This window comes from Limulus polyphemus, unplaced genomic scaffold (genome assembly GCF_000517525.1).
Source record: "Limulus polyphemus unplaced genomic scaffold, Limulus_polyphemus-2.1.2 Scaffold364, whole genome shotgun sequence".
In the NCBI taxonomy this organism is placed as follows: domain Eukaryota; kingdom Metazoa; phylum Arthropoda; class Merostomata; order Xiphosura; family Limulidae; genus Limulus; species Limulus polyphemus.
This window is the reverse complement of record NW_013665974.1, coordinates 522440-537957: the sequence shown is the minus strand read 5'-3', so window position 1 is coordinate 537957 and position 15518 is coordinate 522440. Positions and strand designations below refer to the sequence as shown.

Genomic DNA, 15518 nt, shown 5'->3' with positions numbered 1-15518 from the left:
AATCAAAGAAAACAGTCAGCATCACTGACGTTGCTGCGCACTTGGCGGGCCTTCTTTGGTCTTGGTGACGTGGAATGCTTCCACTGTGACGACTGGGATTTGGTTTCCGGGTCGTACCCGTACACCCAAGACTCGTCACCAGTGATTATGGTGTTCATGAAGTCGGGGTCACTGTTTGTGGAGTCCAGCATGTCCTGTTGAGACTTCAACACGAAGTTCCTTTTGCTCTGCCGTAAGCAGCTTCGGCACGAATTTCGCCGCCACTCTCTTCATAGCCAAATCTTCGGTCATAAGCTAGTCTTCCATGTTATTTAAGATTTTATGGTGTAAGCTGACAGTCACCAACCAGTTTCTATTTCTTGGAATCTCTAGAAAAAGTAGACAAAGATAGGCACATAACAATAGATAAGTGGATCATCATTATTTCTTCAACATCTGTAATTAGTATCCTATGAATCATCTAATTAACATTTTATTTGTTTCAATTACACTTTTCACAAGTGGTTGTTACAGACAATGAGAAATACGGAAACTTGCTGATTCTGTTTAACTCAATCAGTTAATGGTCACTTTACCATTTAATGTCACTTATGTGGTCTCTCAAATGCTTTGTAATTCAAATATCTATTTAAAAGCATCATGGTTGATAATAGTGACAACAGATTCTATATGGAGAACAAAATCATATTTTAAAGAAAACTGAATTATAAGGTGAGAGAAAGCTAATATGTCTTGAAAATCAGTCTTCTCTTTCACAACTCGTTGATAGTTCTCTCTTACGTCTCTTTATATATTACCTATAACCAATAGAAAGTAAAGGTTTTCATCTATCAAATGACGTATTGTATTGTATAACGTGTTCTGAACAGAATATTGTTAATTTCACTCACAGTACAAGGTTCGTTCCTGTGGGAAAGTTAATGACTTGCTTGGATGAATTTGTAATGGCTCTTGTCGCACAGTTAGAAACCCAGAAAAATTTTGAGAGGTAAGTGAATTTGTTTACATTTTGCATGTTATTAGTCATTATCTTTGGTGCATTATTTAATTAAATAAAAATTATTAAATGCATTACTATCATTACTAAAAAAATCAGGCTTAACTGTCCTTTACAATCAAGGGTAATAAAAAACAAGATTGGGTTAGTACTTTATTTCTTGTTTTTCATATTTATTCTTTATTTATTATTATAAAACTAACTAAAATCTAAAAATACAGATATTTTTAAGTTATTTAAGACTAGATTAGGTAAAATAAGTAATAATATTAATATAATAAAAATGATTCATAAAGCACGCACGTGAGCAGCTCGTCGGTAATTCAGTATCGTAACACGAACTGTACGTTCCACGAGTGATTTACAATGTATAGTGGCACAGACAGTTGTTAGACATGGTTAAAAGGGCAATAAAACAATAAAATTTAATTATAAATAGATGTATACTGTTATGAACTTAGAGCTACTTAGGATAAACAAATGTCATTCTAGAAGGGAAAAAAAGGTAATTTAGGTTTATTTCAATTTTTTTTGTGTGGTTAGAAGGCCAGGCAAATTGACCAATCCCATTTTTGAGATAGGGTAGAGAAAATAACAGATAAACTATAAAGTTTTTCTGAAGATGTTTGAGATGAGGACAAGTATTTTTAATTTGAAAATTACTTTGCACATGGACTATTCAAAAAAATACTCAATATATTCATGAAAAAATCTTTATTTTATTAAAAATACTTCACTAAAAGAAAGATTTTGTATGAGAAAGATTTATAATATGAACTGAAAGACTGCCAAATTTTGTGAAAGCTAGAAGTATTAAATCTATAAAGATTTATCAAGTACAAAGAGGTCACGTGGTTGGTCAAATTGACCAACTTCGCATTGAGAGAGTTAAAAGTTAATTATTTTAGAAGCGAAAGTTATGACAGGTTTTGTTACATAACTTTGTATTAGTTGTACGTTGTGTATGCAGTTTAATTGTTATACTAGGCTTTTGTAATATTTTTAATGTCATCTTACTCGATACTTGAAGCTTCTGAGTTTTCTCATTACATTTAATATTTTTGTTACTAGAGGGCTAGATATTTCGAGATTTTTCTGTTGCTTATTATAAATACATGCAGATACAGAAGTAAGTTAGTGAAAAAAGTGAAGTTAGACTGCGTGATTATCAACTTAGCCATGACAGGTGATTTCTAAAGTGAAAGTATCAAAGCTCGTATTGTAACGGCAAAAACAAAGAATGATAATTCATCTTGTCAGTTGGGTTCTAAAGTAATTGAACTAGCCTGTGTGGACTTTTGATGAAAATGAGAATTATTAAAAGCCGTAGATTCAACTATGGTAAGCAATAGTGTAACAAATTTTTGTACTGACATTGGCAAGCCAGCTAGGGGGGGATGGGATATCTCGCTTATTTGGGGAATTTGGGTCATTGGTACCATGACATATTGTCCCTTCAAATTCATCTCTTAGAACTTTTGGCAGTACATTGAAACTTGGATTTTTTTTAGGATGGTTAGTAAATGTCTTTTTCATGATACATACAGTACACTCTGCAGTTGTCTCCTTTATCGACCACCATTGGGATATTTGTCTACCTTTCCCTGTTTCCGCACTATTGACCTCTTTTTCTGGACCCATTCTATACAAGTATATCTAATTGCTTGTTTTTTTCTGGGTACCCTGAGTTCTGTCATGGATCATCTCTCAAGGCCCTCCAAGATACTACATATGTATTGGTACCTTGTTCCTCTCGTGTTCAAGTGGCTGTGCTCGCATCTGGACACTCTTCTTCTCAATGTTTTTCTGACTCTTCTCAACATGTTACTTCCACTTTTCTGGTCCTTGTTCCTATGGTATTCAAGTGGCTGTACTTACATCAGGACCCTTTTATTCTCAATGTGTTTGCCACTTTTCTCAATACCCTGCTTACACTTTTCTGGTCCCTGTTCCTCTTCCCTCAGCTTTAGCTTGGGATGCATTTCATCAGGACTTTTTTTTTACCATGCTTATCCTCCTACTCATCTTCTTTGTGTTTTCCATCATTCTGAACACTCCATACTGACTGGCTCTGTCATGGTTTCCTCTATTGCACCTTTTCCTGTTCTCTCCTTTTCTTCCTCTATCTCTTTCACTCTTCCTATTCCTTCAACCTCACTCCTCCCTCTCCTATCGAGCAGTATCATCACTGACTTCATATGTTGGTTTTGTCCTGTCAGTTGCAAGGCATTTCGGACTATCTTTACGTGTAGCTGCTTTGTCTATCCTTGACAGTTTCACATTCCGTAGGTGGTCACTACATAATGTTTTCTTCCATTCCCTTTCTTTTAACACCCATCTTTCCAAATTTTTTTGTTGGCTGTTCAAACAAGGCTTATCACTTTAGACCATGGCTTGTTACTGGGCATCTCTATATAATACTTTCAGGTTTACTCGTTATTGTCATGTCTTCTCCTCTTCTGTTTTTTCTATGCTTTTTTTTTATTCTGTTTGCTACCTTTGTTCTCCTCATCTTGCAGTCCTTCCTGATTTGGACCTGAATACTGCTCTCCATGCCCTTACCTTTTGTCTCTTGTTCCTTATACCATCTTTTGCTTAGGTCCTACTTCTTACTTTTTGCCTGTGGCTGTAGGAGATAAGTATGGCATTGCTACTTCCCATATTTTTTCCTTTCATTTCTTGATATTATTCTTATTCTGTTCTGAATTGTTTTCTCTGTCCCATTCATGTGGTTCATTGTTCTTTGGCTCACTCTGCTCCTTTTCATTGTTTATGCTCCCCTTGATTTATTCTTTGGAATTCTTCATCTCCTCGAGATGTTTTTCCTATTACTGTCAAGGGATGGCTACAGCACCTCATCCATTTAGCCTGTGCTTTATTTGATGTACATTCACACCAACTCTTTCAAGTTTCTTCTCACCAAGTCGAATATCTTACTCTCTCTCTTACGTCATCCTTTGGAGGAGTTCATGCAATCTGGCATGTGGACTACCCCACTTACTTTTGTTGCATATTTTGTTCATCTTCTGGCTGTCTCTTCTTCTTCCAGATATTGACTTTCTCCTTTTACCATTCCACATACTCTTTATAGGCTCTGAATGGGTAAGTTCTCTTTTTATATATCTTACCTTTACTGTGGCCTACTTCTACATCTATGAATCCCACTCAATGGCGAGTGGTTCTTGCCCAGGTATACTTAACTTTAAGTCTGCACTTTGTGACTGATGAGATGAAGTATTCCACACGACCATATGTGTGTAATTTGTGGTATATTGCTTCATAAATAAGGTTTGTTCCAGACCATACCAACTCATGGACTATCATAAGTAAAGCAGTGTAAGGATTGCTGCTCATCCCCCCAATTCTAGTTGAATAAACCAAAACCAGCCTACTTTTCAAAATAGGGTTTTCATGGTCACCCATTGCATAGTCTTAGCTTGTTGCATTCCTCCTGACTCTCCACTGGTTTCTCCCCCTCTTCTAGTGGAGTATGGGAATTCTTGCCAGTTCCTAGCCACTAGGGTGGTGGACCATGGAGGCTTCCTTCTGGGTGTGACTACTTCTACTGAGTCAAGAGAAGAGTGGTGGTGTTCTGTTGGAGTAGATGGTGAGTACTCTCTGCCTAACACAGACTGGAAGACAAATAAGTGATGCTGCCTGGTTTTGAACTGGATGAATCCACCGCATGCAAGTCAGTTCCTAGGTGATCTGGGTTTGGATTGGCATAAGACCAACAACATAGGTCCTCACATATATGGTTGGTAGTAACCTTCCTCCTAACCCAAACTGGATGGAAAAATTCCCAATGCTGCGTGGTTTTGGACTATAGTTGACCCAACACGTTTGCCTTTCCACTTCCTACCATTGCCCTGAGATGTTGGGTTCCCAGGTGGACTGGTGTTGGTTGTCAGAACAGAAGTTGCTTTTCCCTTCTGCTTCCTGGTCTTGAGGTGAAGACAGTTGAGACGAGAAGAAAGATACTCAATGCCTCCTGAGTTTGTATTGGAGTTGACCCACCAAACACTGTCTGAAGATTCCTAGCCACTACACACCATCTAGCACATCCATTTACTGATTGGACTTGCATATTTTATGCCCAGATTAGTGACACATAATTTAACAGCAGGTACAAATGTGATGTGGTCTTCCATGAGTGTGACCCTATATCTTAGGGTATCACACTCCATGGGTCCTCATTGGATGCCTTTCAAAGAGTGCTCATCTAGGTAACTTTTGCACCTGGCCCTCCACCGTTTTGATGTGGGATTCTAGATATTATGTGAAAAGAGGTAAGATATTGTATCGGAAGTTAACATTTTCCAACGCTGGAAATATTTTTCCAATAGATACTTACCTCTCTCACACTTTCTACCCATCTTCCAGTGCATGTTTTTGCCTTATCTCAAAGTGATGATTGTGCTATACAATATAGAGGGAGTCAGCTGTGTTAGGAGAGTGTGTTGCATTCCTATGGTGGAAGGTTATTGCATGCTCATTTGCATACTACAATGTAGGTATACCATATGTAAACACGTGATGTTAGGTGTGAGCCTCAAATCTAAAGGCGAGTGAAAATTCTACATATAGAGGGCAGCACAAATTGATGAAAGCTATTATGTGAGTGGAGGTAAGTATCTATCAAAAATACATTTTCAGTGTTGGAAATTCATAATGTGTCATAAAGTATGAGGAATAAATTGCTAAAGTAAGGCAAAATTTTGCTTGACCTTTTTTTGTCACATTTTCTAACAAATGCAATGACTTTTGAAACACATTATCTACATTACACAACACCCAAACCTTCATGACATTTCATTTGTTTGTCAATAACAAAATAAACCAGGGAATACATCTACTGTGACATTTATGTTAAACTAGTTATTTATGTTTTAAAAAGGAGCATTTGTACTCAAAATAGAAAAAATACAAAAACATATAAAACATTGTGTACTAGGGTAGAGTCCAATCTGCAATACTGTGCATATTACACTGTTACCTTACTCACAAGGCTTCACTTTAGGTTGTATACAAAGCTCATGTCTAAATATGAACCTTACCAGCTGTGTGACATGGCTTTGTATGGGGAAAAAGTAAATTCAGACTTTTTTGAACAAGTGGACAGTAGCAGCTACACACAAAATGTTTTCTTTTATTGGTTAACCTACAGTTTGATAGACAACAGCCAGTGAAATTGTATACACAGTTCAGGTAGCACTGTATGTACTATGTGTGTATGTGTATTATATGATATGCATTGATGTTCAAACAGTTTTTGAGATATCTTGCCTCTGTGTTACATTTGAATTAACTTCATTCTTTTCCTTGGCATAGCCTGGAATGGGCATGTACCAAAATTGTTAATCATTTACTTCAGATTTGTGATAGTTAGAAGGAAAAAAAATTTTTGTATTACTCACCATTATGAATTCTCAAGTGATGGTAACTTTCTCTTCATCCCATGATAGTTGTGATGTTCATGGCACAGGACCTTTGGCTAATGGAGGCTCGTTGTCTGTGGAGGATGTGACCACCATTGTTTAACATGTTGTGGGTTCCTTCATGCTCATTGGCCTTCCTCCTCCCATCCATTCAGCCAGTGATCCCCAATTTGAACATGACCAGAATGAAAATTTTTTGTTACCAGCTATTTTCCCCACCTTGGTTTGCTCTCAACATAGCTTTATCTGTGGAGGAATATCCTCACCTTCTGATCTCTTCCTTGACATAATTTTGCAAGTATGTTCTATCTTTCTCTTTTTCCTGTGTCCTTTGATTCCTGCCTTTGATCCCTACATGAAAATCATACTCAGGATTACTTTGTCTTCCCTCCTTTACCTTATATTAGGGTCCATGCAGATTCATTTCTTGAACAACTGTGCACCCATACTAACATGTCTCATTCTCCTCATGTACTCTTTTTGTCCTGGCTTACAACAACTCTTCATTTCTGTTCCTAATTCTCAGTCTTTGGAATCTCTTTTACCCGTTTGTGGGGGGAGGGAGAGGGCAAACCCATTCACTTCTCTCTCTCTTTCTAGTACCTAATTTTCATGCATTCATCTTTTTATTACCACCCTCCTGTGTTACTTCTTGTCACTTAACCTTATTTCAGAGGCACTTCATTGCTTTCTGAAGAGATTCATTCTCTTCTTTTCATCACATTATCCCATAATTCTTCTGCTCTACTCCTTCTTACTTGGTTCCTCTGTTGTTGGGAGGGGATACTCTTCTAGCTAATGTATGCCTCCCTTGCACTTAGCACCAAGATTTGTCTAGCTCCTTTCCTTCACCCAGAGGTCTTCCTAAGTGTTCCTGACTCACTGGAGACCTGTGCCAAGGCAACCCGGCATCGGTTTTCATTGTCTACTTTGGTTTCTCATCTTTCCCAACTTCAACCTTTTGTTTCTGCTCCTAGACCTGCTGAATCCAGGTTTCCTATTCCAGTTTCCTAACATCCTTCTTCTTCCCATCCTCCCATTTCCCAACATCAGAGTCATCACTCATCTCTTAGGAGGCTATTCTATCAGGTTTGATGCTGTAGGAGCCCATCTGTCTTTCTTCACCAGCCTTTGATCTCCATTTTTGGCCAACAGATGGGTTCTTTGGGTTCTCACCACATAACCTATCACTTCTCTTCTCCTCCTCCCCTTTCCCTTTTTTCAGTTTCCTCTCCACCTCCCTTTGATCTCTTTTTATCTTCAGCATCTTGAGGATATGGTCTCGGATCTTGCCTAAGAATGCCATCAAGAGAGCTTTGACCCTACACCAGGTTTTTACTCTCATTCTTTGTGGTCCTATAAAGATCAGGGACTGGCATTCAATTATCAATCTATCATCCAGTTTCTTGTCAACCCTCAGTTCTCTAGCAAAGAAAGTTTTAAGAAATATACCTACCTTGAATATTAACAGTATCTTATACTAGCCATTTGTTACAGCAATGATTGTATTAGGCTTTTTATATTTTTTAACACTACATTTTTTTTGTTCATTCCCCCAGGCCCTGTTTGTTTGTTTGTTTTTTCTAAGAAGAAGAAGAGCATGTTATGGTATTTCAACTATATCAAATCCATTGCTTACCTCACATTTTGCCCAATACGAAGGTCATTATGCCAGATGAGATACAACAAATATAGTAAGGGTCAGAGCACTGTTTATACAAGTCATTTCTTATAACAACAGTTGTTATGGTATGAATGCCTTTTCTAAGCTGGCTAAACATGATTATAATTAATTATACTATCATAGGCCTAATAGCCTAATTCTAATATATTATGACAAGTATAATTAATTATAATCATTTTTATTTCATAAATATAAAAATTTAAGTTGTCAGTGTTTAAAACATGAAGTTGACATACTTAAAACTTCAACATCATTAGCATTGCATCATTTGGAGTGTGCGTGGAGGTGAGTATCTATCAGAAATACATTTTCAGGTAAGAAAAATGTTAACTTTCAAACCTAAAACTTAACTCTGAAAATTGCAAAGCTCGGTGTGGCTGAAGAATAGAATTTTTGTATTACTTACATTTCATTTACTGTTTTATTGAGGAAGATTTCTTTAAATAATGTACAATTTGTTTTATTATAATAATAATATCTGGAGTTGTTTTATATCCTAGGTTAAGAATATTGAAGCTGAGAGAGTAATGTTGCTGGCCAGTAACAAAAATCTTGCTGAGTTCAACTTGAATCGAGAGCCTTCCATGCTTGAAACTCGCCAACGGTTGGCCCATATGTATTCAGAAGCTCTAGAATTAAAAAAAGAAGTAGAAGAAAAGAAACAAAAACTTGGTTAGCAATATAATTATGGGTTGGTTAAGCTGTTTGGAACTCTACATTTGAAGAACTGTTTCCATGTCTTATACAAATTTCTAGTTTTACAATATTATTTATTATTTAAACAACATTGCTTTTAGGTAAGAAACATTTTGTATGAATTATTGAATTAGGCATAAAATATATTGAACTAAATAAATAAATAAATTGGCCAAATTATGGATTTTTATTGGCTTATTTTTATGAGTAGTGGTGCTTTTTTAACTGAAAAAAATTAAAACTTGTATTTTAATAATTAAAACTTGGTTGACAACAGACTTAACTAAAAATTAGTGATATGACAGGATTACAGCACTTACTGTAGACTAATATATAGTGTCTGCATTTGTTTGTACCTGTAGCAAAGAGACCATATTGCAAATGGACTTTAGTCGACATGACACTAGCATGTAGTGGAGTCATTTGTATGCACATGCAGTGAGTTGGGTGAAGTTGGAAGGCATAATAACCCCTTAACATCATTATAGTACTCCAGGGTACTCGTACCATCCTAGAGGAACCATTCCAACTTCACTGGTCCCCGATGTAATAAAAAATTAGAGAAATTGATATGATATTAACAATATTTATTACCATTGAATTATAAAAATAAAACAAATGCTCACTTATCAACCTACTTCAATGAAATTATTTTTTTAAAAGAAGAGGGGAAACAAATACTAAATAAAATCTGGCAAAATTTAAGTGTGATGTAGGAATGGCAATGCGAACTAGTAAAGAAACAAGGTAGGGATGAATACACTAAACCATATAAAAATCCCTACATAAGTAACCAATAAGTACTAAGTCAATCTTATAAGCTTATGGTTATTATTAGCCACTGTAAAACTGTATAACACAATTCAGTTTAAATGCTTTCATTCAAACCTGAATTCATGCGACTGACAGGAATTCCATATTTAGTTGTAGGTAAAAGTTAATGTTGGAAAGATTTTTTCTAGTTATGTAGTGTTTTTGTATGTTTATTTTTTTATATTCATCCCTACCTTGTTTCTGTACTTTATGGCTTTGCCATCACTACATCATGCTTAATTTTCCTATCATTTTTTATTTGTATTCTAATAATGTTAACCCTTCTAATTTGAATCTATTGCTTTAGTGTGTTGGAATTTCCTGATGAGGAATATTCTACTTAATTTCATCCCTACATGAAAACACATTATGATCTTCTTAAAGCATTCCAAAGTAATTAGTTTGGGTTGGCTATGCTTGAAATTAGGAAAATAGAAATACTTAGATACACTTGTAAAGTTTTCTTGTCCAAAATTGTTTCTTATCTGTGGTAAGTAATAAGTTGGTGTATAAAGACATTTTTTTCATATTGGTATATCATGATTTTTTTATTCAATTAAATATGATTGTTATTGATGGTAATGTCAATAACCTATTTGCAGTTTCTAAATTTTAATCATCAAAAAATATATTGTGTTAACTTTTGAGTCACAATATATTTTCTTCAGATGACATTTAATTTTTTTGTTTCTTTTAAGATGAGAAAGGTAGACAGGTATCACTGGACACAACTCTAGCTATTCTTCAGACTTCAGCTGCCCAATCAGAAGAGGAGACTGAAGTATGTGTGTTGTAAAATTTAATCAAGCAATTATTTCATCAAGTTAAAGTTCTTCCTAATCTGTTCTATTCAAACAAATAATATTCATATTAGCATTGGCTTTCATTATCAAAAGATTTTTTTGCTTCAGCACAGGATATTCATTTATTCATAATTTGATAAATACATTGAAACATTTTTAATCTAACCTGTTTGTACCTTGATCAAAGAATATATAGCTTGCTGTGGGACTTATCTCAAAATTGTTACTTTTTTGTTAGTAGATAATATAGTGTTAAGCAATCAATAGTGTCTTGTAGAAGCTTGTGTAACATAAAAGTCTATGATTGATTTTAAAAATTCAAAGTGGAATGCTTAATTGCTCATAAATATCTATGTACGTGTAGAAAAATGGCATCAAAATTTACAATTTATTATCTATTGCATGTGTAACTAGATGGATGAGTGGATAAATAGATGGACACAAAAAAAAGTAAAACGAAACTTCAACAATGCAAGTTATTTAAAGAAAATAAGTGTTTAATTCGTGTATAAATTTTATTCTTTACTAACCTGTGGTGTAAAATTTACTTTTGATAAGCAGAATCTTTTATGTGAAGACTGTATTGACCATTGACTTTAGTTAAGATCTTAAAAATAATTTGAATGGACAACTAAGACACATCCATCTCAAGCATGTTCTAGTACACTAAATGTAATAGATATTTGAAAATTACATGTGTTTATATATGGAAGGTCTGTAGATACTTCTGGTACACCAAGGACTTCTAAAATATTTTAAGTTTGCAGTGCATATTCTGTATGTATATTTCAAAAAATACTGTAATACAGTATCCTATGAGGTTTATTTTTTACATACAAAGTAAGTTTATCAGTAAAAAACAATAACACAAAAGATACATATAATTTATGAACTTGAACATTTTGGTTATTTAACCCCTTCACTGCAGTAGCAGTTTTTACTTCTTATTCCATGTGTGGAATTTTGTAAATTAATTTTGTTATAGTGTTGTAGTTGTTGCTACATAATTTCAAAACCACTAAAACAGGTTTTCCAAACCACATTTATCTCCTCTCACAGTTTAACTTTATCCTGACAAAAGTTTCTTTTTTTTTCCCATCTCCAGTCTTTATGCCCCAATATATCGCCCATAGTGATTTTAATCTTGTGACTTTCTCTCTTCATCTACATCAATGCGCCCTCTATAACCGATCCATAGATAAGCTCCCCTTTATTCTTTCTTATTCACTTTTTCTCAACAGCAAAAATTACGAAGACGGTCTTACGTGTTTATGGCAGGTTTTTCTTTAGTGTTATTACTACATTGTCAACATTTTCTTTTATATTATTTTAGATATTTTTCATTGTTTATTTTTTTTATTTTATGAAAAAAATATTTTTTTCTAATATGAATGCTCACATTCATATCTCAGATGCAGAGTTGTCTGATGCCCCTCCTCTACCAAATCACAAGTCCATGATTTTTTTGGGGGGAGGGCACTTTCCACAGAGGACATACGGTTCCTTACACACAGAGAGACAGTCTTACATATGGTCTGATGTTTTTTCTCATATTGTCTCTAAGGCTGAGTTGTAGGAAATCAACGGGGGACTAGTGAGACTTTAGACTATTTTTCCAACATCTTCCTTGTTCAGAAAACTCATACACCATGTGTGTCATGTTTTGAGTATTTCTCCTGTGGCTTATGACTTGACACCTTCCTTACTGGGATAAACTAGTTTGTCTGATTACCTGGTCCTTCCACCTTTGTCAGACATTGCTGTGCATGCAAGGAGATTTGCAGATCAATTGAGGGAGAGTGCTGCCATGCTGTGTCTTCCTTATGTATTGGATCAGTATGCCTTGGCTTTCCATTGCCCTTATATGGACTCTCAGAGGTTAGACCCTCTACTTCCTACTTGGGGCTCTAGACAAGATGCCACTGTTCATCTTACTTCATCTCAGTTTCCAGAATTTGTCTGTCACTTACAACAGTTTTACATTTTTTATCATCTTTGCAACTATTGTTTGAGGCCTATATTAGTTCCTCTGCTCAATTTTTGGAGGATCTTAGTCATATATTGGCTTCTACTTTGTTCTGGTTATCAGCTTCTGCTCTCTCCTAGGTATCTTGGTTGGTTTGTTGCTGGGATTTTTTGAAGAGAGGTGCTTTACTGGAGGGAGTTCACCTTTATGCATCAGACCCTAGAGTTCTTAGAGAAGCTCCCTTTTCTCCGACAGTCTGTTTTGCAAGAATTCTAGACTCCAAGGAATGTCGGGTAGTTGTGGCCTGTCTACATTCTTCGCTTTATGCACTGGCTTCTTGACTGTCCCAAAGTTCTTCCACGGGACAGTTTACAGTGTCTCTCGTTCGCATTTCCAGATGTCTCCTCCTCCACTGTCTCTTATACCAGTTGGTTTTCCACTCCCCAGGGACCCTCATACATCCAACTCTCGAGGACAAACCATCCACAATCTTCTGCACCAGGAGGTCATAAAGCAAGTCACCTCCTCTGTCAGGGTTTTTTTTTCTCTGATGTTTGTAGTACCAAAAAATATGGGTGATTGGCAACTGGTCATCGATTTTTCTTGTCCCACTTGCTTCCTCCAGTCCCCTCAGTTACAATAGAGTAGTTCTTTCCTTTCTTTGGCTCTTTTCACCCGAACTATGGAGGACATAATTTGACATTGCAAAGGCCTATCTTCTTATCCCAATTGCTGAGTCTTCAAGGTGTTATCTCAGTTTTGTGTGCGACAACCATGTTTTCCAGTTTCATGCTCTACCATTTGGCCTTACATCTGATCTATACATTTTTTGCTGGATAGAGCTTTTTTACATCATCTTCACACCCTCAACATTCACACTTACCATTAAATGAACAACTAGTTTTTTCTTGCCCTTTACCACCATTTGGCAGAACTGCACATTCAACCTCTGTTATCAGAATCTGCCATGGCTGAATTTCTTATCATAAAAAGAGAAGTCCATTCTTACTCTTATTCTCACTCCATACATCATCCATTTTCACTTCCAGAGTGAGCCAAGCCTTACCTTCTCCTCTACACCTTCCAGCCATGGTTTTTCATAAATAGTTGTCCTAGTTGTCTCCTTCTCCACCAGCATTTACAGTTCTATTTCTTTTGGGGATGTGGGCACCCTTGGAATCACTCATTCCTTTAAATCGAGCTCACATGAGAGCTTTTCAGTGGTCGTTACAGGACCAGTGAAACTTGCGCAGATGTGCTGCATTGTCTAGTGAGGCTGTCAGATTCCAGTTTGCTGGATTTCAGATGGTGGTTGGATAGGAACAACACAACAGTAGATGTACCTCTACCACCTCTGTGGTTGGGGTTACATCTGCTTACAGATGCTTCTCTTCAGGCCTAGGGTGCATTTATGGAAAATTTGGTATTCAAGGGACTTTGTACAGTAGAGGAAGCTTCTCTCCACATCAATCTCTTAGAACTTTTAGCAGTTCAATGGGCTATGAGTCAGGATCTCATTGTTGAGAGAGAAGGTGGTATTGCTTCATTTGGACAATTCCATAGTAGTCTTGAACATTTCAAAGCGAGGGGGCACTCACTCTAAGTCTCTTTGTTTTCGACCAGTGGATCTACTCCTTTAGGCACACAGCCACCAAATTGTTCTCCTTGCTTGTCATGTTCCAGGAGTATAGACTCTAGTGGCCAACCAGTTCTCATCCCAACAGAGTTCTTCCTATGTTCAGATAGATCCGGTTCATCTTTTTATGACCTGCTTGGGCTCGCTGATGTTACATTGGTGCATTAAAGCATTTATTTATCCATTGAAATCCTTGGGTATCATGCAACTTATCCACTGTCACTTTGACAAATTGGATTCATCATTCATTCATAGCTTACTCTCCCCATCATTGGAGGAGTGGAGACTTATTCAGGCCTTATCTCATCATGTTTGACATATATCGATGTCCCTGGCAGCTTAGTTGTGTTACTCACAGGAGGAAATTGTACAGGCTGGTATGTGGATCACACCTAACATCTTTATATCAAACTATTTACATGATTTAACAGTCTCCTCTTCGGAATGGTTTTGATCCACCTGTGGATATTCTATGTGCCACAGTTCGATTGGAACAGTGGTGAGTAACTTCATTTCATTTGTGCTTTTCAGGGACCCTCTCATCATTCTCATGTAAATCCCACTCAGTGGCAAGTGTTGACTGGTCGGGTATACTTTTATAAATCTGCACTAACTACCAGTAGACTGATAACTAGATTCCTGGTAGCAACAAACTCTGTTGAGAGGGGGTGTTCCATAAGACCAACTTGGCACTTTCTCGTGGTGAACAATTGTTCTATATCAAATATAATATACTAGCTGAGTTACCCAGCGTTGCACGGTGAAAATTTAGGTTTGAAATGTATAGATCAGTATTTTTTTCAGCAAGTTATTCAGTAAGTAGACAAAAGCTGTGATGCAAGAAATAAAAAAGCATTTAATCAAACAAAGCTTTATTTGAAAATAGATCGTGTTTGAGCTTGTCTTGTTCTTTGAGCCTGAAGTCGTACATCATGTTGCTTCTCTGTTTCTTGCTCTCTGTAAGTTATTTGGCTTAATTTTTGTGCTTAAAGTTTGGTTTGATGTTGTTCAGAAGTTTCTTGTTGTGTATATTCAGCTTGCCTTGATGATTCTGGCTTTGTGCTGTTCAACAATTTCTTGCTGTCTTTGAGTAGCCTGCCTTTCAGCTTGAGCTCGAAGTCTAACTTTACATTGTTCCAAAGTCTCTTCCTGTATTTGAGCAGCCTGTCTTGCAGCTTGTGCTTGAAGTCTTTGATTGCATTCTTCTTCTGTTTCAGCTACTCTTTGTGCTTGCATTCTTTTAGCGGCAGAATACTTTCCATAGAAAGGGCGTTTCATGGGTGGCATAATCACCTTTATCACTAAACAATAACTTACAATTCACAAAGTTACTTTAGCACTATTTAAAGAAAACTGTTTTTGGAAATACTGAATTGACAGCAAGGTGATCTGAGTGTCTCCCGCCATAATGCTTTATATGTGCAAAACATGCTTATGTATGTATGTTTATTACAAAAAAAAATATTAAAAAAACATGGCACAATA

At 36.3% G+C, this 15518-nt stretch overlaps 1 protein-coding gene across 4 annotated transcripts in view; it reads left to right on the top strand.

The window, feature by feature from the left end:
* The window catches only part of LOC106457713 (vacuolar protein sorting-associated protein 37B-like), a 41306-nt gene that overhangs the window by 12470 nt on the left and 13318 nt on the right, over positions 1-15518 (top strand). For all 4 annotated transcript variants that reach the window (XM_013917160.2, XM_013917159.2, XM_022383718.1 and 1 more), the window contains 2 exons: positions 8620-8791; positions 10327-10409. In XM_013917160.2, coding sequence (XP_013772614.1) covers positions 8620-8791; positions 10327-10409 — 255 coding nt within the window. The remainder of the gene's footprint in view (positions 1-8619; positions 8792-10326; positions 10410-15518) is intronic.